This window comes from Pituophis catenifer, unplaced genomic scaffold (genome assembly GCF_029215685.1).
Source record: "Pituophis catenifer annectens isolate HBS135680 unplaced genomic scaffold, rPitCat1.0.hap2 SCAF_1, whole genome shotgun sequence".
Lineage (NCBI taxonomy): Eukaryota > Metazoa > Chordata > Lepidosauria > Squamata > Colubridae > Pituophis > Pituophis catenifer.
Window position 1 is genome coordinate 601461 of NW_027256881.1, and position 23068 is coordinate 624528.

The following is a 23068-nucleotide window of genomic DNA, read 5'->3' on the forward strand; positions in this document are numbered from 1 at the left end:
TATTATTATTATTTTATCTTGTTACAGCTAGTGGTCAAAGAAATAAATAAATTGATGGATTGATACATATTAATTTTTAATACACGTATCGTAACATTATTTTTATAATTTATATAAGTTTCTAGCCCTCGTGGCTCTTGAGAAGCCTGACCTTCAGTCAGGATGCTTAACAGCCAAAGGAGGACAGTTGCAAATTTGGGGGAAGGAATTTTAATACGAATTGAGGATCAGGAGGGGGTGGTTATTCCTAGTTTCTTATTTGTCTTTTTGACATAGTTTTATAGTAGTAATCTGCAAGGACACCCATACAGGTAGTCCTCGACATACGACCACAATTGAGCCCACAATTTCTGTTGTTAAGTGAGGTATCTGTTAAGCGCGTTTTGCCTCATTTTATGACCTGTCTTGCCACCGTTGGGAGGTGAATCACTGCAGTTGATAAGTTAGTAACCAAGTTGTTAAATGAATCAGTGGGTCTCCCATTGACTTTGCTTGTCAGAAGGTCGCAAAAGGGGTTCACGGTCGCAAAACCGTCATAAGTACATGCCAGTTGCCAAGCGTCTGAATTTTGATCACATGACCATGGGGAAGCTACAACGGTCGTAACTGTGAAAAATGATCCTAAGTCACTTTTTCCAGCGCCGTTGTAACTTTGAACGGTCACTAAACGAACGGTTGTTAAGTCGAGGACTGTATTTGCCTTTCTGCTATTTTCTGGCTAGCGATACAGGTAGTCCTCAAGTTACGGCCATTCGTTTAACAGCTGTTCAGAATTCCAACAGGGCTGAAAAAAATGACTTATGACCAATCCTCACACTTATTGTAGTGTCTCTGCTGTCACATGATCATGAATCAGGTGATTGGCAGCCAATAGTGGTTGCAGCATCCCAGGGTCATGTGATCGCTTCTTTCGACCTCGCCAGCTGGATTCCGACAAGCCAAAGTCAACGGGGGAAGCCAGATTCACTTAATGACCTTGTGGTTCACCCAACTAGGTAACATCGTCAGTGCTAGAAGAGAGGGGGGTTTGTTGAGAGGAGGAGGAGGAGGACTGTGAAATCCTTGTGGCTCTCTGAGCTTGCCTGTTTTCTTGTAGACGTTTCATAACCCAAATAGGTAACATCATCAGTGTTTAGGGCCTGGGGTTCTGGAATAATTCCTTCTCTGTTCCTCCAGCTTGAAGAAAAGCTCAAGGAGAAAGTGGACGACAGCTTGGTTGAAAGAATCACCCTGATGGGAGAGATGGATACCTTCAGCACGTAAGTCCCCAGCGGCAGGACAATTAATTTAATTTATTTCTTTGCTTTCTATCCCTTATGGTTGTTTATAAAAACCTCAAGGTGCCGAACACACTTTAATACTCCTTCCTCCTCCTGTTTTCCCCACAACAATTTTGTGAGGTGGGTTGAGCTGAGAGAAAGTGACTGACTGGCCCGAAGTCAGCCAGCTGGCTTTCGTGCCTAAAGCTGTACTAGAACTCACTGTCTCCTGGTGATTGGCCCAAAGTCTCCTAGCTGGCTTTCATGCCTCAAGCTGAACTAGAACTCACTGTCTCCTGGTGACTGGCTCAAAGTCACCCAGCTGGCTTTCATGCCTCAAGCTGAACTAGAACTCACTGTCTCCTGGTGATTGGCCCATAGTCTCCCAATTGACTTTCATGCCTGAGGTGGTACTAGAACTCACTATCTCCTGGTGATTGGGCCAAAGTCTCCTAGCTGGCTTTCATGACTAAAGCTGAACTAGAACTCACCGTCTCCTGGTGACTGGCTCAAATTCTCCGAGCTGGCTTTCATGCCTAAAGCTGAACTAGAACTCACCGTCTCCTGGTGATTGGCTCAAATTCTCCCAACTGGCTTTCATGCCTGAAATGGTACTAGAACTCACAGTCTCCTGGTGATTGGCCCAGAATCTCCCAATTGACTTTCATGCCTGAGGTGGTACTAGAACTCACCATCTCCTGGTGATTAGCCCGAAGTCTCCCAGCTGGCTTTCATGACGAAGGCAGGACTAGGACTCACAGTCACCCACAAGGGAGGAAGAAGAGAAAGAGGAGAAGGACTGTAGGCCCTAGGTGTTCTCCGAGCTTCTTCTTCTTTTTTTTTTAATTTGATTTATATGCCGCCCTTCTCCGAAGACTCAGGGCGGCTTACAATGTGCTCAGCAATAGCCTTCATCCTTTTGTATATTTATACAAAGTCAGCTTATTGCCCCCACAATCTGGGTCTTCAATTTACCTACCTTAGAAAGGATGGAAGGCTGAGTCAACCTTGAGCCTTGGCGAGATTCGAACCTGCAGTAATTGCAGGCAGCTGGTCTTAATAACCAGCTTAATAACAGGGTGCCTTAAACCCCTGTACTACCAAGGTTCTTTGTTTTCTTATAGACATTTCATGACCCAAGTAGGTAACATCATCAGTGCTAGACGGGTGCAGGATTTCCTCTCTGTTCATATACTTCTGTAGTGGCTTGTCCTGTCATTGTTTGTGGGTGCGTGTTTTCCTCCTTGATAATTTCTTTTTTTTTTTTAATTTTAAAAAACAAACTTTATTGAATTTAAAAATATTAACAAGAAAAAAAAGAGAAAATATTCAGATTTTCTCACTCAAAATTTACATTTTCAATCCACAGTTACACTAACATACTAAATACATGTGATTATATAAACACATATATACAAATATACAAACAGTGACTTATTTACCTATTCTATCTATCTGACAGTGCTTTTTTTTTTTATTACTTGCATTTCCCCTAATTCTTATCTTTACCCTTTTTTCCTTTGGTTTATCCACTTATACCATCTATTCCATACTATAAAATATTTTGAGTCTTCCTTGTCTTTTAATTTCAGAGTTAATTTATCCATTTCTGCGCATGTGTAGATTCTTTGAATTACTTCCTGATCTGTTGGCATACATAATTTCTTGATTAGGTTGTTGTCTGATTGTTCGTCTGAATTTGTGGTACCTTAACAAAGGTATCGTTTATCAGGTCATTGTTGCTCTGGACCTAAAACCTAAAATCGATGCCTTTTTCTTCGTCTCTTGCAGAGTGATTTCCAGCAGCATCCAGCTTCTGGTACAGGATTTGGACGGCGCTTGTGATCCAGCCCTCACCGCCATGAGCAAAGTAAAATCTTTAAGGAATTTCAGAAGGATTTGGGGGGGTCTTTATAGCCAGCCCCCTCCATGCTCCGTGCAGAAATTTAACCAATTCTGCACAGTGGTGAAATCTAAAATTTGTTACTACCGGTTCTGTGGGCGTGGCTTGGTGGGAGGTGAGTAATGTGACAGGGTAGGCGTGGCCAACTTTGGTTTTTTTTTTTACTTTTAAAACAATTTTTTCTTCGGCGAAAAGGTTGTAAAAAAATGCTTTCAAAAGGCTCTGACGATCCCAGCTGAGTTGCCTGATCGTCAGAGGCTTTTTTTCTTTTAAATGCCTCTGACGATCAGGCAACTCAGCTGGGATCGTCAGAGGCATTTAAAAAAAGGGGGGGGTTTCTTTTAAAAGCCTCTGCCGATCAGGCAACTCAGCTGGGATCGTCAGAGGCATTTAAAAAAAAAAAACCCTTTTTTTCTTTTAAAAGCCTTTGACGATCCCAGCTGAGCCGCGCGATCATCAGAGGCTTTTTTTTTTTTTTTTTACTTTTAAAAGCATTTTTTCCGCGGAAGAGGTTGTAGAAAAAATGCTTTTAAAAGTAAAAAAAAAAGCCTCTGATGATTGTGCGGCTCAGCTGGGCATGGGATTTTTGCTACCGGTTCTCCGAACCACCCGCCTCCATCGCTTACCGGATCAGGCGATCCGGTCCAAACCGGGAGCATTTAACCCCTGATTCTGCACCTCCTTGGCTTAGAGAACGTATTTATTATTTTGGAAGTATTTTCTTCTCCCTTATCTTTTAGGGACTATTTTTATGTTTAAAAAGGGCCCCGTCTTATTGAGGGTGCGGGAGAAATGCTCAATTCCTTTCTTGTTTCAAACCCTTCCCTTTTCGGCTCCTGGGAGGCTGTCGCAGTTGCTGAGAAAACCTGAAACTTGAGAATTGGGGTTTGGAGCTGCGGGAATGATTGTCACGTTCAAACCAACAAAAGGCAATTTAAAAAGGGTGTAACATTTGCTAGATTGAAACTCACCCCCAAGGGAATTTTATCTGCCTGAAAGTTTTTTTTTTTAAAAAAAAAATTGTGTTGTGGGTGGTGCGAACACGGGTTTGTCTGCCAAAAGGAAGGGAGAGAAATACGGAAGGTTTCGAGTGAATTTAGCCTGGGTTTGTAAAGCTTAAGTTTTCTCTTTTTTTAAACTATTATTATTATTATTATTATTATTATTATTATTATTATTATTAATTTAATTTGTATACCGCCCTTCTCCCAGAAAGGACTCAGGGCGGTGAACAGCCAAAATTAAAAAACATACAAATGCAAAAGTTAAGATAATTAAAAGAATTAAATCATTGGCTACCCAAATTTAAAACCCCAAATCCCTAAAATTTAAAATCCCAATTTAAAAACCATTTAGGCTAGGCCGGCTTGATGAAATAAAAACGTCTTCAGGGCTTTACGGAAGGTCCGGAGGTCCGGGATCAATCGTATTCCAGGAGGCAGCTCATTCCACAGGGCGGGTGCCCCCACAGAGAAGGCTCGCCCCCTGGGGGCCGCCAGCCGACATTGCCTGACCGACGGCACCCTGAGGAGGCCCTCTCTGTGAGAGCGTATTGGCCGGTGGGAGGTTATCGGTAGCAGCAGGCGGTCTCGCAAATACCCTGGCCCTAAGCCATGGAGCGCTTTAAAGATGAGAACCAACACCTTAAAGCGCACCCGGAAGACCACCGGGAGCCAATGCAGCTCGCGCAGGAGAGGTGTTACGTGGGAGCGCCATGTCGCTCCCATAATCACCCGCGCGGCCGCTTTCTGCACCAGCTGGAGCCTCCGGGTGCTCCTCAGGGGGAGCCCCATGTAGAGAGCGTTACAGTAGTCCAGGCATGACGTAACCAAGGCATGAGTGACTGTGCACAAGGAGTCCCGATCCAGAAAGGGGCGCAACTGGCGTATCAGGCGAACCTGATAAAAAGCCCCCCTGGCCACGGCCGTCATATGCTCTTCTAAAGACAGCCGTGTATCCAGGAGGACGCCCAAGTTGCGAGCCCCCTCTGTGGGGGTCAGTGACTCGCCCCCAATAGCCAGCGATGGCACCAGCTGGCTATACCGGGACGCCGGCATCCACAGCCACTCGGTCTTGGAATGGTTAAGCCGAAGCCTGTTCCTCCCCATCCAGACCCGCACGGCCTCCAGACACTGGGACATCACTTCGAGGGCATCATTGGGGTGGTCTGGGGTGGAAATGTACAGCTGAGTATCATCAGCGTACAGATGGCATCGCACCCCAAAACCACGGATGATCTCACCCAGCGGCTTCACATAAATGTTGAACAGGAGCGGCGAGAGGACCGACCCTTGCGGCACCCCGCAAGCAAGGCGCCTCGAGGTCGACCTCTGCCCCCCTGCCAACACAGACTGCGACCGGTCAGAGAGATAGGAGGAGAACCACCGCAACACGGTGCCTCCCACCCCCAGTCCCTCCAGCCAGCGCAGCATGATACCATGGTCGATGGTATCAAAAGCCGCTGAGAGGTCTAACAGGACCAGAACAGAGGAACAACCCCTGTCCCGAGCCCTCCAGAGATCATCCACTTGATCATCTATTGTATTCAAGTTGATCATAGGAATAGAAACAAAAATAGGGAAATACGAATAGGAGCAAAAATAGAGAAAGTTAAAGAAGAAAGTTAAAAAAAGAAGGAAAAAACTGCAGAAAGAGGAAAAATCGGTAAATGAGATGGGCAGCACATAAACCTAATAAATAAAAATACAATAATGTTATATTAATATAATATAATATAATATAATATAATATAATATAATATAATATAATATAATATAATATAATATAATATAATAATATAATATAATATAATATAATATAATATAATATAATTAATATAATATAATATAATAATATAATAATATAATAATGTAATGTAATGTAATGTAATATAGTATAATATGGTGGTGGCGCAGCTGGCTAATAGCCTGTTATTAACATTCAGCTGCCTGCAATTACTGCAAGTTCGAATCTCTCCAAGGCTCAAGGTTGACTCAGCCTTCCATCCTTTTCGAAGGTAGGTAAAATGAGGACCCAGATTATGGGGACAATAAACTGACTTTGTATAAATATACAAAAGTATGAAGGCTATTGCTTAACGCATTGTAAGCCGCCCTGAGTCTCCGGAGAAGGGCGGCATATAAATCAAATAAAAAAAATATATTATAATATAATATAATATAATATAATATAATATAATATAATATAATATAATATAATATAATATAATATAATATAATATAATATAATAATAGACTTCCAACTTTTTTTCATGCAATAAAATAAGTTACAGCCTCAACCTTTGGCTTTATATTGCTAAAGATTTCAAGCCGTTTCTATAACAACAAAATTTTGGGCCTAGTAGGCCTCCCTGCACTTACAACCCATAATGCAATGCGCATGCATCTCCCCATGCAAAATCAGCTGGCCAGCGGGAGGCGCACGCACATACACGGTGGAACTGAGCCGGGGCAACCGCTCACATGCCCGCAGAGAGGGCTCTGCATGCCACCTTTGGCACGCGTGTGCCATAGGTTCGCCATCACGGAACTAGATATTTCCTTCTCTTTAATTGGAACAATCAGTTTTCCCATCTCAGCAGGGGCGAAACGCACAACCCCATGCTGGCAAGGGAATTCTGGGAGTTGAAGTCCGCCTGTCTTTCGAGTTCTCAAGGTTGAGAAACAATGGAAGAGACTTAATATATTTCTAGCTGTGCCCTTTTTTTTTTTTTCTTTTTTTTTTTAACTTTTGTTCTTTCATCGCCTCTGGTTGTCCTGGCTCGGTGAGTGCGCCCGAACCCGCACGTAGTTGGGTGAAAACCTGATTCACGCCGAATACATATTTTAAAGATAAGATTTGGTTTTTATTTACTTTTCCCAGCCCGTCGCCCTTGGGCTCTTTCACCTGCTTTTTTTTTTTTGTCGACACGCAGAGGTGAATATCGCACGCTTCAATAAGTTTAGCAGGGCAGTTTGATTTCGAAGAGGAATCAAGGAGTTTTTGGATGTGGGAATTCCCACGCAGCCCGGTTGAAACCCCTTACGCTAAGCGGGTATCTCGTCACTGTGGGAAAACTTTTTCTCCGCTGCTGCGCAGAGGTTAAATTAGATAGTACAGGGCAGTGATGGCTAACATTTTTGCCATCGCGTGCCAAAAGCAAGGGGAAGCTCAGGGGGGGTTGCGCGCACATGTGCCCACACCCATAATTCTACGCATCCCACCCCCACGCATGTGTGCGTGACCCCCTACCCCCCGCGCTTCCCTCGCTTTTGGCATGTGATGGCACGGCGGGCCCGGTAGGCCTATTTTTCGCCCTCCCCAGGCTCCAGAGCCTTTCTAGGAGCCTGGGGAGGACAAAAATGGCCTTCCCCACTTCCCTGGAGGCCCTCGAGAGGCCAGAAATGGCCTGTTTACCGACTTCCAGTGGGCCCAGGAGGCCCGAAAATCAGTTGGCAAGTGTGCCAGAGCTGAGCTCACGTGCCAACCGATATGGCTATGTGTGCCACCTGTGGCCCGCGTGCCATAGGTTCGCCATCCCGGGTATAGGGAGTCCTCGGCTTACGACCACAATGGAGCCCAAAATTTCTGTCGCTAAGTGAAGACATTTGTTAAGTGAGTTTTGCCCCATTTTACGACCTTTTTTGGCACAGCTGTGAAGTGCAGTTGTGAAGTGCAGAAACAACTGCAGTTGTTAAGTTAGCTGCAAGGTCGTTAAGGGAATCTGGCTTCCCCATTGACTTGGCTTGTCAGAAAGTCTCCAAAGGGGATCCAGTCACCCTGCAGCCGTCACAAATACGAATCCATTTCCAAGCATTTGAATTTTGATCATGTGATCTTGGGGGGGGTACGGTCGTAAGCGTGAAAAGCGGTCCTAGGTCACTTTTTTCAGCGTCGTAACTTCAAACGGTCACAAAGTGAACTGTTGTAAGTCGAGGACTGCCTGTAAGGAGGTTAGGATGCACGTTTAAATTTAGGATTAAAAAAGTTTAGGCTCCGGCCGACCTCACCTCGATTTCCTCACAAGGTTGCTGTGAATATGCTTCACGTGGAAAAGCAAGGGACTTGTATGCGTCTCCACAGCTCCTTGCAAAGAAGAGAAGGATTTTTAAAAATAACAATAATCGGTGTAATTGATTGATGCGGCAATACCAGGGATTGTAGAATAGAAGACAATGAATTGAAGAAGATCAAAAAGCATCAAGGTCTGAAAATCATAGTTGGAAGATTATGGCATAAACTGGCTGTGGAGGTCCCAAGGGGTTATTCGCATACTGGGTGCCATACGAAAAAAATATTGGATGGTACCTGGAAAGTTTGGGCATTGACTAAATTTTCATCAGTCAATTGCAAATGGCCACACTGCCTGGATCTGCACATTCGTACTAGTTTGGAGCCAGTTAGGTGTAGTAATTAAGGTACTACTGTAGTTTAGAAACCAGGAGACTGAGTTCTAGTCCTGCCTTATGAGCGAAAACAGGAAATGGTGAGTTCTAGTCCTGCCATAGGCATGAAAGTCGATTGGGTGATTTTGGGCCAATCACCAGGAGACGATGAGTTCTAGTCCTGCCTTAGGCATGAAAGCCAATTGGGTGACTTTGGGCCAATCACCAGGAGACGGTGAGTTCTAGTCCTGCCATAGGCATGAAAGCCGATTGGGTGACTTTGGGCCAATCATCAGGAGACGGTGAGTTCTAGTCCCGGTTTAGGCATGAAAGCTGATTGAATGACTTTGGGCCAATCACCAGGAGACGGTGAGTTCTAGTCCCGGTTTAGGCATGAAAGCCGATTGGGTGACTTTCGGCCAATCACCAGGAGACAATGAGTTCTAGTCCCGCCTTAGGCATGAAAGCCGATTGAGTGATTTTGGGCCAATCACCAGGAGACGGTGAGTTCTAGTCCTGCCATAGGCATGAAAGCCGATTGGGTGACTTTGGGCCAATCACCAGGAGACGGTGAGTTCTAGTCCTGCCTTAGGCATGAAACCAGATTGGGTGACTTTGGGCCAATCAACCAGGAGACGATGAGTTCTAGTCCTGCCATAGGCAGGAAAGCCATCTGGGTGACTCTCATCAGTCATTCTCTCTCACCCCAACCAACCTCACAGGGATTTTGTGGGAAAAATAGGAGGAGGAAGGCATATTAGATATGTTTTCTGCCTTGAGTTACTTGCAAATAAAAGCAGGATAAAAATCAAATAAATAAATAATTCTATAAAGCTAAATTATGACATCTTAGCTTTTAAGGAAGACCTCGATGTGAAGGGAGGCCAGTGCCAGCCGAAGGACGGGCAGCTGTGGCGCTACATGGCTGTGAACAGAGAATTATAATAGCGTTAATACGTATAATAATAGTTTATCCCCTAAATGCGGCAGCCTGGGGATCCCTGCAGTTATTCTCTTAACTGTCCCAGCTTGGGTCAAGCTGTCTCCTTCTTACTTTTCTTATAATTGTTTGACAGTCAAACATTTTTTATTGAATTATAAAGTACTAGCTGGATAGCCGTGCTTCGCTACGAAACTATGTGATGGGGCTTGATAAATCGACACTTACAGCTTGAAAATTAATGAATAGTTATGATTGGCCTGTCCTCTCCCCTTCTCTCCCTCAGCCTTGCCCCATGGAAGCCTCCCCTATCCTATCCCCTTCTCTCCCTCAGGCTTGCCCCATGGAAGCCTCCCCTATCCTGTCCCCTTCTCTCCCTCAGACGTGGCCCACAGAAGCCTCTCCTCTCCTATGCCCTTCTCTCCCTCAGCCTTGCCCCACAGAAGCCTCCCCTATCCTCTCCCCTTCTCTCCCTCAGGCTTGCCCCACGGAAGCCTCCCCTATCCTGTCCCCTTCTCTCCCTCAGACGTGGCCCACAGAAGCCTCTCTTCTCCTATGCCCTTCTCTCCCTCAGCCTTGCCCCACAGAAGCCTCCCCTATCCTATCCCCTTTTCTCCCTCAGCCTTCCCTCACGAAGCCTCCCCTATCATCTCCCCTTCTCTCCCTCAGCCTTGCCTCACGGAAGCCTCTCCTATCCTATCCCCTGGTTGCTGCTTTGAAAGTAAAACTGAAACTGAAACTCCTCTCCTCTGCTTGTGTTTTGCATTTGGAACAGATTTCTTTTCAGGTGGGGAGGGGAAGCAGAACTCCTTAGCATCAGAGCGTGGAGCAGATTACAAAATACAAAATACAATCTTAGAATTGTTACGGTCTTCGACAGATGCAGTGGCAAAACGTGGAGCACGTGGGAGATCAGAGCCCTTACGTGACGTCGGTCATCTTGCACATTAAGCAGAACGTCCCCATCATCCGGGACAACCTGGCCTCCACCCGGAAGTATTTCACCCAGTTCTGCATCAAGTTTGCCAAGTGAGTCCCTCGCTCGGGTTTTCAGCCTAAGGCAGGGGGTCCCCAACCTGTGAGCCGCAACTCACCGGTGGGCTGTGAGGGATTTGCAACGGGGGCCGCAGAAACAGTTTGCAAACCATGTCCAGCGATCACGTGCGCGCACCCTCGCTTGCTCCATTTAAGTGAATGGCAGTCGCGCATGTCAGTCATTCGCGCTGAACCAACCCCTTTGGGGAATTCTGGCTGGGGAATTCTGGGAATTGAAGTCCACCCAGTGGCCAAGACTGAGAAATACTGGATGAGAAAAATCTGTTTTTCCTTTTAAGCTTCACGGGAAATGTATCCTCTTCGTTTCTTCTCTTCTTTCTTGCAGCTGTTTCATCCCCAAGTTCATTAACCACCTTTTCAAGTGCAAGCCGATCAGCATGGTGGGGGGCCGAACAGGTGAGAATCCAAGTTTAAATCTGAGGAAGGGGTCGTTGGGAAACAGCCGGTGTGTTCTGTCCCCCTTCCCCACACAGGCAAACACACAACCACGCACGCCTGCCAAGGTTTTATTATGCAATCAGACTAAAATCCCTTGCAGATAAGAGTTTTGGCATTAAACTGCGAAATGCCCGCCAAGTCAGTTTTCACTCACAGTAAGCGAGAGAGAGTTTATCCTCAGTCTGGTCCAGTAGCAAAAAAGTAATCCACGAAGCAAGAGTTTAGCCAAGGTCCAATCCAAATATGCACAAGCCAGATTTCAAGTAACGCGATGTGACTCTCAGGTTTTTAACTTTGACCGTCACAAAGCCTGAAGAGCAATCCCACCCACTGTCAGGTTTCGAGGTCATCTCAAATAAATTGCGTTTCAAACAAAGTCTTTGAAGAAAAACTCCCCTTTCCGTTCCCCACTCCCCTGCACTCATTGGTCATCTTCCAAGTCATTCTACCCCTTATCTACTGCTCCAGCTCAAGGAATTTCCCCCCTCCCATCCCATCTCCTAGGGGATATTATCTCCAGGGAAAATAAGTAGGTGAAAAGTCAAACGTCCCTTTCCAGACGCCTCCGCTTCTCCTTCTTATGTCAGCACTAAAGTAAATGCAGCTTGAAGTGCTGACGCCCACTTTTATTCCTTGTGGGGTGTGGCTCAGTGACTCAGCTCAACCTCGGGCCTTCCCACGCCTCTTTCGTTGCTGCGCACGCTTCTCGCTCCGACGCTGCCTGGGATCAAGCCAGGATTCATCATCCTTGCTCCCTATCTGATATGCTTTCCTCCTGGCATATCCCAGGCTGTTCCTCTTGGCCTTCGGATGGAACCTGAGGCATTGCCAGAGAGGAGGAGGCCTTATCAGTTCCTCCCCATCACCTTCTGAGTCCTCTTCCTCTGTTAGGACAGGCTCGGGAGTCGGGGTCACAACACAGCGGGAGGTGGCTCGATCCTTCTCAAAATGTTTTTCAGCCGTCTTGAGTTTGTTGAACACGCTGAAAATCACAGCAAGACTTGTGTTTTCTATCTGAGGGGTCCTTCGTGTTCTCTGAGCTTGGGGGTTTCCTTGTAGACATTTCATGACCCCACTAGGTAACGTCATCAGTGCTAGAAGGGAGCGGGGTTTGCTCCCTGTTGATATCCTTGCCGCGTCAGTGTTGGTGGGAGTGTCCTTGGGGATTGGGGGATTGTTTACTGTCGGATTGTTGGATCAGCGCCCAGATATGCAGAGATAAACCCCAGGATTAATACCAGGCCAACCATCAAGCACTGATGATGTTACCTAGTTGGGTCACGAAACGTCTGCAAGAAAATGAGCAAGCTCCGAGAGCACCAAGGAGCCCCACAGTCGCCCTCCTCCTCCTCTCTACAAATCCCATTCCCTTCCAGCACTGATGATGTTACCTATTTGGGTCATAAAACGTCTGCAAGAAAATCACCAAGCTCAGAGAGCACCAAGGAGCCCCACAATGTTTGTTTGTTTTATGTTTTATTAGATTTATATACCGCCCTACTCCCGAAGGACTCAGGGCGGTGAACAGGCACAAAATAAAATACATAGATACAAAAGTTAAAAGACATAATTAAAACCAGATTAAATAATTTAGCCCGAGACAATTAAAAATCCCAATCATTTAAAACAGATTAAAATTTCGATTTAAAAGAATTTTAAAACAGGGGAGAAAATTAGGCCAGGCTGGCTTGCTGGAATAGGAGAGTCTTAAGAGCATGGCGGAAAGTGCACAGATCCGGGATCCTCCGTATCTCTGGGGGGAGCTCGTTCCAGATAGTAGGTGCCCCCACAGAGAAGACCCTCCCCCTGGGGGCCGCCAGTTGACATTGTTTAGCTGACGGCATCCGGAGGAGCCCCTCTCTATGGGAGCGTACCGGTCGGTGGGAGGCTGCTTGTAGTAGTAGGCGGTCCCGTAAATAACCAGGTCCTGAGCCATGGAGCGCTCTAAAGGTGGTGACCAAAACCTGGAAGCGCACCCGGAAGACCACCGAGAGCCAGTGCAGCTCGCGCAGGAGAGGTGTCACACGGGAGCGCCATGTTGCTCCCATCACCACCCGCGCGGCCGCACTCTGCGCCAGTTGGAGCCTCCGGGTGCTCCTCAAGGGGAGCCCCATGTAGAGAGCGTTGCAGTAGTCCAGGCGGGAAGTGACGAGGGCATGTAAGGAGCCCGATCCAGAAAGGGACGCAACTGGCGAATCAGGCGGACCTGATGGAAAATCCTCCCGGTCACAGCCATCAAGTGCTCTTCTAAAGACAATGCTCCTCCTTTTCTTCCTCCTCCTCCTCCTCCTCCCCCCTTCTAGCACTGATGATATTACCTACATGGGTCCCGAAACATCTGCAGGAAAGCCACCAAGTTCAGAGAGCACCAAGGACCCCCTCAGTTCAACTCTGGGATACAGACATTCTCCTCTATCGGTTTGTTTGTATTTGATTAGAGAGATTTCAGGTGAAACAGGAGAAAACTCTTAAGGAATGAATTAAATCAGCCTGGCACCTCTACCCAGGTTGGTAACTGGGGCAACTTCATGACTAAAGTCTTTGGGTGGCCCATCCAAAATTTGTTGAAAATTCTGGGTGTTGAAGTCCACCCAACTTAAAAGTTGCCACGACTGAGAAACACTGTGAAAAAGTTATAATACAGGTAGTCCTCGACTTACAACCATTCGCTCAGTGACCGTTCGAAGTTACAGCGGCATTGCAAAAAGTGACTTATGACTGTTTTTTTTTTACACTTAACGACTGTGGCAGCATCCCCACGGATGTCGCGGGATCAAAATTCGCACGCTTGGCACAACTGACTCATATTTATGACCGTCGCAGAGTGTTCCCGGGGGGGGTGTCACGTGATCCTCTTCCGTGACCTTCCGACAAGCGAAGTCAATGGGGGAAGCCCGATTCGCTTTAACGACCGTGTTGCTCAGTTAACAACCGCGGTGATTCACTTAACAGCGGTAACCAGAAAGATCGTAAAAATGGGGCGAAACTCACTTTGCAACTGTCTCACTTAGCAACAGAAGTTTTGGGCTGGGTTGCGGTCATAAATCGAGTGTCAACTTGCAAAGCTTTCAAGTTGCCATGAGCAGGAGGGCAGGAGAACTGATGGAGCTGATTGATTTCCCTAACTGAAGCTGCATTCCATACATTCTTCCTGACCGCAATCAGAAGGAGGGTGTTGGATTTCACAGCCAGCCAAAGTGGTGAATTGGAGAATGTGATTTATGACATGGCCAGGGAGGAGGGGAGAGACAGGGTCATAGGGGAACGTAAATCTATGTAGGATCAGTCCTAACTGCATCCGAATATTGCCGAAATGGTGCTCCTAATAAATGACTCTATTTCTTTTGAAGTTTGGCTCATAGCTCATGAATTAATTAGAGCATCTTTCGGAAACTTCACATCGAGGACTACCTATATCAAATTCATCTCGAAGTCCTACACACACCCAGACAAGATAAATGCCAGACGTACGTTAGGATTTAAACCCACACTACCTAAATTTGACTCCCTGTAGAAAGAGAGCGTGTCACCTCACATCCAGCTACTCCTTGTTTTATTTCACTTAAAAGTTAATGAAAACCAGTTTCAGTTTCCCAACAGGTAGCTATTTATAGTCTCTTTAATTGTTTTACAATCCACATTGATCTGTGCACGTACACACACCCAGGCTGTGGCTTACAAGTGCAGGAGGACAAAGAATATATATATTTTTTTCTTATTGCATTCCAACATTTAATTCACAGTCATTCCGGGCATGGGTATCTTAACAGTATTTATTTGATAGCCTGTAGTGCTTTCATTTATTTATTTTTATGTAGGGACAGGGTGGCTCTGTGGCTAAGATGCTGAGCTTGTCGATCGAAAGGTCGGCAGTTCAGCGGTTCGAATCCCTAGTGCTGCTTAATGGGGTGAGCTCCCGTGACTTGTCCCAGCTTCTGCCAACCTAGCAGTTCGAAAGCACGTTAAAAAATGCAAGTAGAAAAACAGGGACCACCTTCGGTGGGAAGGAAACAGCGTTCCGTGCGCCTTTGGCGTTGAGTCATGCCGGCCACATGACCACGGAGACGTCTTCTTCAGACAGCGCTGGCTCTTCGGCTTTGAAACGGAGATGAGCACCGCCCTCTGGAGTCGGGAACGACTAGCACATTTAGTGCTTTTATAAAACGATGATCTCTTCATCCGTGAATGAAGGAAGAAAGTGAGGAAGGAAGAGAGAGATGGATGGATGGATGGATGGATGGATGGATGTGGGATCCATGGTGCTCTCTGAGCTTGTTTGTTTTCTTGCAGACATTTTATGACCCAGCTAGGTAACATCATCAGTGCTAATAGGGAGTGAAGTTTGCTTTCACTTTATTTACTGGGGCAGTGTTTCTCAACCTTGGTAGCTTGAAGATGGGTGGACTTCAACTCCCAGAATCCCCCAGCCAGCGCTGCTGGCTGGGGGATTCTGGGAGTTGAAGTCCACCCATCTTCAAGCTACCAAGGTTGAGAAACACTGTACTAGGGGCTAGTATATAAAATATCACTTCATCATCATTCCTATTATCTGCTTCAGCTGCTGCTGGACACTCACTCCCTGAAAATGATCCTGCTCGACCTGCCGTCCATCGGCTCGCAGGTGGTGAGGAAGGCGCCCGCCAGCTACACGAAGATCGTGGTCAAGGGCATGACGCGGGCCGAGATGATCCTCAAGGTAGACTTTTTCTTGCTTCCAGACCATCTTGCCCTCCGAAGAATTCCTGAGGAAGGAAGCGACCGGCTACCTGCCTGAAGCCACCTTATAGGACAGAGTTTGTTTGTTTGTTTGTTTCCCTTATTGTTTTTAACAAATAACTCAAGGCAGCGAACGTATCTAATACTTCTTCCTGCTCCTATTTTCCCCAGAACAACAACTCTGTGAGCTTTCATACCTAAGATGGAACTAGAACTCACCGTCTCCTGATAATTGGCCCAAAGTCATCCAGCTGGCTTTCGTGCTTAAATCAGGACTAGAATTCACCATCCCCTGGTGATTGGCCCAAAGTCACCCAGCCTGTTTTCATGCTTAAGGCGGGACTAGAACTCACCATCCCCTGGTGATTGGCCGAAAGTCACCCAGTCTGTTTTCGTGCTTAAGGCGAGACTAGAACTCACCGTCTCCTGGTGATTGGCCGAAAGTTACCCAGTGTTTTCATGCTTAAGGCGAGACTAGAACTCACCGTCTCCTGGTGATTGGCCCAAAGTCACCCAGCCTGTTTTCATGCTTAAGGCGGGACTAGAACTCACCATCCCCTGGTGATTGGCCGAAAGTCACCAAGTCTGCTTTCATGCTTAAGGCGGGACTAGAATTCACCGTCTCCTGGTGATTGGCCCAAAGTCACCCAACCTAAGGCAGGATTAGAACTCACCACATCCTGCTAATTGGCCCAAACTCACCCAGTCGGCTTTCATGCCTAAAATGGGACTACAACTCATTGTCTCCTGGTGAGTGGCCCAAAGTCACCACCCTGTTTTCATGCTTAAGGCGGGACTAGAATTCACAATCTCCTGGTGATTGCCCCAAAGTCACCCAGCAGCCTTTCATGCTTAAGGTGGGACTAGAACTCACCATCTCCTGGTGATTGGGCCAAAGTCACCCAGCCTGTTTTCATGCTTAAGGCGGGACTAGAATTCACCGTCTCCTGGTGATTGGCCCAAAGTCACCCAACCTAAGGCAGGATTAGAACTCACCACATCCTGCTAATTGGCCCAAACTCACCCAGTCGGCTTTCATGCCTAAAGTGGGACTACAACTCCCCGTCTCCTGGTGATTGGCCCAAAGTCACCACCCTGCTTTCATGCCTAAAGCAGGACTAGAACTCGCCATCTCCCAGCTTCTAGCTTGTTGCCTTAACCACTAGACCGAACTGGCTCTCTCTCCCCTTCCTCTCCATTCTAATTGCGGGGCGTCTCAAGCTGTCGCTCACTTTTAAAGGCAACCGAGCGCAGAGTCCTTCCCCAAATTCCTTTCCCCGTTCCGGAGTTGAGGGCTTTTCGGCTTTTCCCAGGATGGGTTTTCCTTCGGCATTTCCAATTAGATCCTAGGCAAGGCTGGTGACAGCTGCTTCATGCCTGCCTGGGTGGGGACAGGGAGGGGTTGCAGGAAATCGACCCTTGCATTTCCCACCCCTCACCCCCCTTCTAGAGCGGCTTCTCAAATTCGGGGTTTGGCCTCCGGGATGCCAAAAGACAGAAGCTTTTCTTGGAAAATCAGAAAGAGGCTGGAACCGGATGGGGGAAACACGGCCCGAGCTTCCAAAATTGCTTTTCTCAAGAGGCAAGGGGACTTTTCTGTTTTTTTCCTTGAAGATGTTTCGCTTCTCATCCAAGGAGCTGCTTCTGCTCTGACCGAATGGTGCGGAAGGGAAGGATTGATTATAAATGACCAGCTGCCTGCAAGGAATATAATTCCTTCCCTTCCCCCCACCATCCTCCAGCCAGAGCGGAAGAAGCTTCTTGGATGAGAAGCAAAATGTCTTCAGAGAAAAAACCAGAAACTCCAGTTGCCTCTTGAAAAAAAGCCCCTGTGGGACAACCGTGATCTGGATGACGGAGAACCTCCATAAACATATTGTTTGGACTTCATCACCATCCATCCATCCATCCATCCATCTATCTATCTATCCATCCATCCATCCACATATCTATCCATCTATCTTATCATTTATCCATCCATCCATCTATCATTTATCCATCCATCCATCTATCTATCATCTATCCATCCATCCACATATCTATATATCATTTATCCATCCATCCATCATTTATCCGTCTATCATTTATCCATCCATCCATCCATCCATTTATCTATCCATCCATCCACATATCTATCTATCATCTATCTATCATTTATCCATCTATCATTCATCCATTCATCCATCTATCCATCCATCCATCCATCCATCCATCTATCTATCTATCATCTATCCATCCATCCACATATCTATCTATCATCTATCTATCATTTATCCATCCATCCATCATTTATCCATCTATCATTCATCCATCCATCCATCTATCCATCCATCCATCCATCCATCCATCCATCCATCTATCTATCATCTATCCATCCATCCACATATCTATCTATCCATCTATCATTTATCCATCCATTTATCCATCCATCCATCTATCATTTATCCATCTATCATTTATCCATCCATCCATCCATTTATCTATCCATCTATCCATCCATCCATCCATCATCTATCCATCCATCCACATATCTATCTATCATCTATCATTCATCCATCCATCCATCCATCTATCTATCATCTATCATTTATCCATCCATTTATCCATCCATCCATCCATCCATCCATCCATCCATCATCTATCCATCCATTCATCCATCTATCATTTATCTATCTATCTATCTATCTATCTATCTATCTATCTATCTATCTATCTATGTATCTATCTATCATCTATCCATCCATTTATCCATCCATCCACCCATCTACCTACCTATCATGAATCTATGGTCACTATGGATGACTTTATCTATCCATCCATTCATCCATCCATCCATCCTCCATCCATCCATCCACATATCTATCTGTCTGTCTGTCTGTCTGTAATTCTCACATAGTTAGAATTAAGCCCCTTAAAAGCCATACAGGGAGTCCTCGACTTACAACAGTTTGCTTAGTGACCATTTGAAGTTACAACAGCACTGAAAAAAGTGACTCACACTTACGACCGTTTCAGCATCCCCCACGGTCACGTAATCAGAATTCAGACGCTTGGCAACTGGCTCATATTTATGACGGTCGCAGCATCCCGGGGTCATGTGATCACTTTTTGCAAACTTCTGACATGCAACGTCAGTGGGGAAGCCGGATTCACTCAACAGCCGTCTTCCTAAGTTAACAACTGTACTGAATCCCCTTAGCAACTCTTTGCGAGAAAGGTGGCAAAAAGGGGGCAAAGCTCACTTAACAAATTTCTCACTTAGCAACTTAAATTTTGGGCTCAGTCGTGGTCATAAGTTGAGGACCACTTGTATTTTTAATTTTACTTTGCTGGCTGGCACAGGGACAAAAGTGCAGCCAAGGCAGAAAAAAACCAGATTGGATGTTATTTTAGAGAGGAAATCTTTTTTTTTTTTTAATGGTTTTGTTTAGAGCAGGGGTCTTCAAACTTGGCTTGAAGACTTGTGGACTTCAACTCCCAGAATTCTCCAGCCAGTTTTACAGCTCTCTCTAAGAGGTTTACAGCATATTTTCCCCCAACAATCTGGCTCCTCATTTTACCCACGTCAGAAGGATGGAAGGCTGAGTCAATCTTGAACCGATCAGGATCGAACTCCTGGCAGAGGGCAGTGTTTGCCTGCAATCCTGCATTCTAACCTGTTCTGTCCCCAACCACACGCACACACACCAACAGACATTCAAGGGTTAAAGACCAAACCAGCCGGCAAAATCCTTTTCCTTATGATAACGGAACTTGGCAACAACCTAGTGACTGCCTGCCAAGAGTTTATTATTTACAAAGAGGAGAGATAACTTCTCCCCACTTCTGATACTTCAAAAAAAACAGCTCAATAATTACGGAGTCAATCAAGTCCAGAGATAATCCAGCAAAGTCTATAGCAAGAAGTCCGGCAATGCAGAATGGCGTGGAAGCTTTCAGCTTTGTTCGTTACAAGGTTTGACTGGCCACCACGCTCCCTTTTATATCCTGTGGGGTGTGGTCCAGTGACTCAGCCTAATCTCGGGCACGCCCTTCTGTTGCGCGCATTTATCTCTGCGACGCTGGCGTGGATCCAGCCAAGACTCATTACCCTCATCACTGTCCATCTGTGGCTGCGTGGACGTGCTTGGCCCCAGCCCTATCTCTTGCCCTTCGGCGGACACCGAAGGCATTGCCAGAGAGGAGGGTCCTGGAGAGGGAGGCCTTGCCAACTCCTCTCCTTCACTCTCGGAGTCCTCTCCTGCCGATGACACAGGCTCAGGTAACGGAGCCACAACATAACCACTGTGCCATCGCGGCTCTTCTGATCGGCTGCTCTTCTGTCCCTGCAGGTCGTGATGGCGCCTCATGAGCCCGCTGTGGTCTTTGTGGACAACTACATCAAACTCCTCTCCGACTGCACCACTGACACGTTCCAGAAGATTCTGGAGATGAAGGTGAGTTGGGCGCCAGGGCAAGCGGGCAGCAAGAAAGGCTGTTCTATTTCTCTGGAGCATAGCATGGGAAAGATGAGTGTTGAAGGACCTAAATCAGTGATGGCTAACCTTTTTCCCATCGTATGCCGGGGGGGGGTGGGGTGGCACACGCTCCTGGCACTCGATGACCCGGTAGGCCTGTTTTTCTATCTCACCAGCCTCCAGAGCCTTTCTAGGAGTCTGGGGAGGGTGAAAACGGCCTTCCCCCCCACCCCGGAGGCTGGAAATGGCTGCTTTGCCAACTTCCGGTGGGACCAAAAGGCCCATTTTTTGCTGTCCTTGAGCTCCAGAGCCTCTCTAGGGGTCTGGGGAGGGTGAAAACGGCCTCCCCCCTCCCCCGAGGCCCTCCGTAAGCTGAAGAGGTTGTAGGAAAAAAAATGCCTTTAAAAGCCTCTGGCGATCCCCGCTGAGTTGCCTGATCGTCAGAGGCTTCTAAAAGCATTTTTTTTTTGCAACCTCTTAAGGTTGTAGAAAAAATGCTTTTAAAAGTAAAAAAAAAAAAAAAAAAAAGTTGGCCACGCCCACCCAGTCACATTACTCCCGTCACCAAGCCACGCCCACAAAATAAGCCATGCCCACAGAACCCGTAGTAAAAAATTTTAGAACCCACCCAATGTCAGCGTTCCAGCGCTGACATATGAAAAGAGAGGAGAAGCTTGAACTTTTGCCTACTTAATTCCTTTGAAGATTCTGTTTCCTCGGAGATGGGAGGAGGGGGAGACATTCCTGTGATCTGACGGAGATGGGATGAGGAGAGTGGCTTGGAAGATAGCCAATGAGACGCAGAGAATTGGGGATCGGAAAGGGAGGGCTTGGGGGGGCAAAGGTCAGTGCTGACCATGAAAGAGCCAGGGACAGATCACTATCCTCAATAAAGAGAAAATTTCCTCAAAGATCGGCAGTTTGGAAATTCATTTATTTTGAGATAGCATCGAAACCTGACACCCCTGTTCTGGGACATGTCTTCCAGATGCCTCCAGATATTCTGCCAGGACGCAACCTGTCCTTTATCATCCCCTTATCCTCTTTCTTTCTGTATGGCCTTCTCCATCAGTCCATCACGAAACAATAAACCACAGCCTTGGTAGTACAGGGGTTTAAGGCACCCTGTTATTAAGCTGGTTATTAAGACCAGCTGCCTGCAATTACTGCAGGGTTCGAATCTCGCCAAGGCTCAAGGTTGACTCAGCCTTCCATCCTTTCTAAGGTGGGTAAAATGAGGACCCAGTTTGTGGGGGCAATAAGCTGACTTTGTATAAATATACAAAAAGGCTATTGCTGAGCACATTGTAAGCCGCCCTGAGTCTTCGGAGAAGGGCGGCATATAAATCAAATTTAAAAAAAAAAAAAAAAACAACAACTGCAAAGCCCATGTTAGCTCAAGCTCTGAAGCCAAATGTGGCTCCTGAGTTTTGCCTGTAGCCGTGATGGCGAACCTATGGCACGTGTGCCACAGGTGGCACGCAGGCCCTCTTCTGTGGACACGCAAGCCATCACCCCAGTTTAGCTCTGCTGCGCGTGCGTGTTTGTCTCCCGCTGGCCAGCTGGACATCGGGTCTCTGCCACGCATGCGTGGGAGGTGGGGCGCATACAGGGGCCCTGCGTGCGCATGTGGGGGCCATTTATTTATTTATTTATTTATTTATTTATTTATTTATTTATTTATCAAATTTCTATACCGCCCTACTCCCGGAGGACTCAGGGCGGTGAACAGCCAAGATAAAATACAGATAATTAACAAACATTAAAAGTCCCTTAAAATTATTAAATATTTTGGCCGAAACACAGATTAAAACACCCAATTTATAAAACAAATCAAACGATTTAAAAAATTTAAAAGGGGAGAGTTAGGCCAGGCCAGCCTGCTGAAATAAAAAAGTTTTGCGAGCACGACGAAACGTGCGCAGATCCGGGATCCTCCGTATCTCTGGGGGGAGCTCGTTCCAGATGGTAGTGCCCCCACATGCATGGGGCGGGGCACGTACGGGGGTACGTGTGCACACACGTGCATGCATGGGGGTGGGGCGCAGGCACGGGGGCCATGCATGCATTGCATTTTGGGGGCTCGGGCACGCATGCACACGCTTTGGGCACTCGGTCCGGAAAAGGTTAGCCATCATCCGTCTCTCCCCCCCACCCTCCGTGTCTCCACAGGGTCTCAAGCGAAGCGAGCAAAGTAGCATGTTGGACTTATTCCGTCAGAGGCTCCCGGCACTTCCCTCGGGCGCCGAAACCGGCGGCTGCGTCTCCCTGGCGGCCCCCACGCCCGAGCAGGAATCTTCCCGTATCCGCAAACTGGAAAAACTGATCAAGAAGAGACTCTAGCTGCAACCTAGCCCATCTTCTTCTTCTCCAGCTGCTGAAGGCATCGCGGTCCAAATTTAAATTGTTCGTTGCAGGTTGTACCCCTACCCCATCGAGGGCCTTCCGGATAGCAGAAATCAGCCACCAGCTGTCTCCGGCATCCCGGCTTCCCCCGTAGTCTGTCTGTCTGGTCTCCCCGATGAATTGAAGTACGCCCCAAATCACAGGATGGTCCTAATCTTTGGCAGGAAGTTGATAATTTTCCAAGGTCTTATCTCAAGATATGAGATCCCTGATATTTTTGCAAGGGTTAATTTTATATTTTAAGAGGTAACCTTGTAGGATGGTTGATCTGTGTCTCTGGGCGTGTTGGAATCTCCTTTTTGCAATGTTCCGAATGCAAAAAAAAAAAATTCCCCCAGGAACAGGGGGTTCTCCTTCTTCGTAGACCCCCTCGCTCCTTCCTCTTTCCGTGGGTGTTTTTTTTTCTCCGAGCTGTTTTCCGGCGTAACTCTGTGACGGTTTTTTTTCTGCTTCGTTACCTAAAAGCATTGTTTCCCAACCTCAGCAACTTTCAACTAGGTGGACTTCCA

At 46.7% G+C, this 23068-nt stretch overlaps 1 protein-coding gene across 1 annotated transcript in view; it reads left to right on the forward strand.

The window, feature by feature from the left end:
* VPS53 (VPS53 subunit of GARP complex) overlaps positions 1 to 23068 on the forward strand; it is a 70409-nt gene extending 47341 nt beyond the window's left edge. Inside the window, exons 16-22 of the mRNA XM_070944956.1 lie at positions 1177 to 1259; positions 3051 to 3129; positions 10367 to 10515; positions 10868 to 10933; positions 15535 to 15676; positions 20028 to 20132; positions 22326 to 23068. Of these exons, the coding sequence (XP_070801057.1) occupies positions 1177 to 1259; positions 3051 to 3129; positions 10367 to 10515; positions 10868 to 10933; positions 15535 to 15676; positions 20028 to 20132; positions 22326 to 22496 (795 nt within the window). The 3' untranslated portion in view covers positions 22497 to 23068. The remainder of the gene's footprint in view (positions 1 to 1176; positions 1260 to 3050; positions 3130 to 10366; positions 10516 to 10867; positions 10934 to 15534; positions 15677 to 20027; positions 20133 to 22325) is intronic.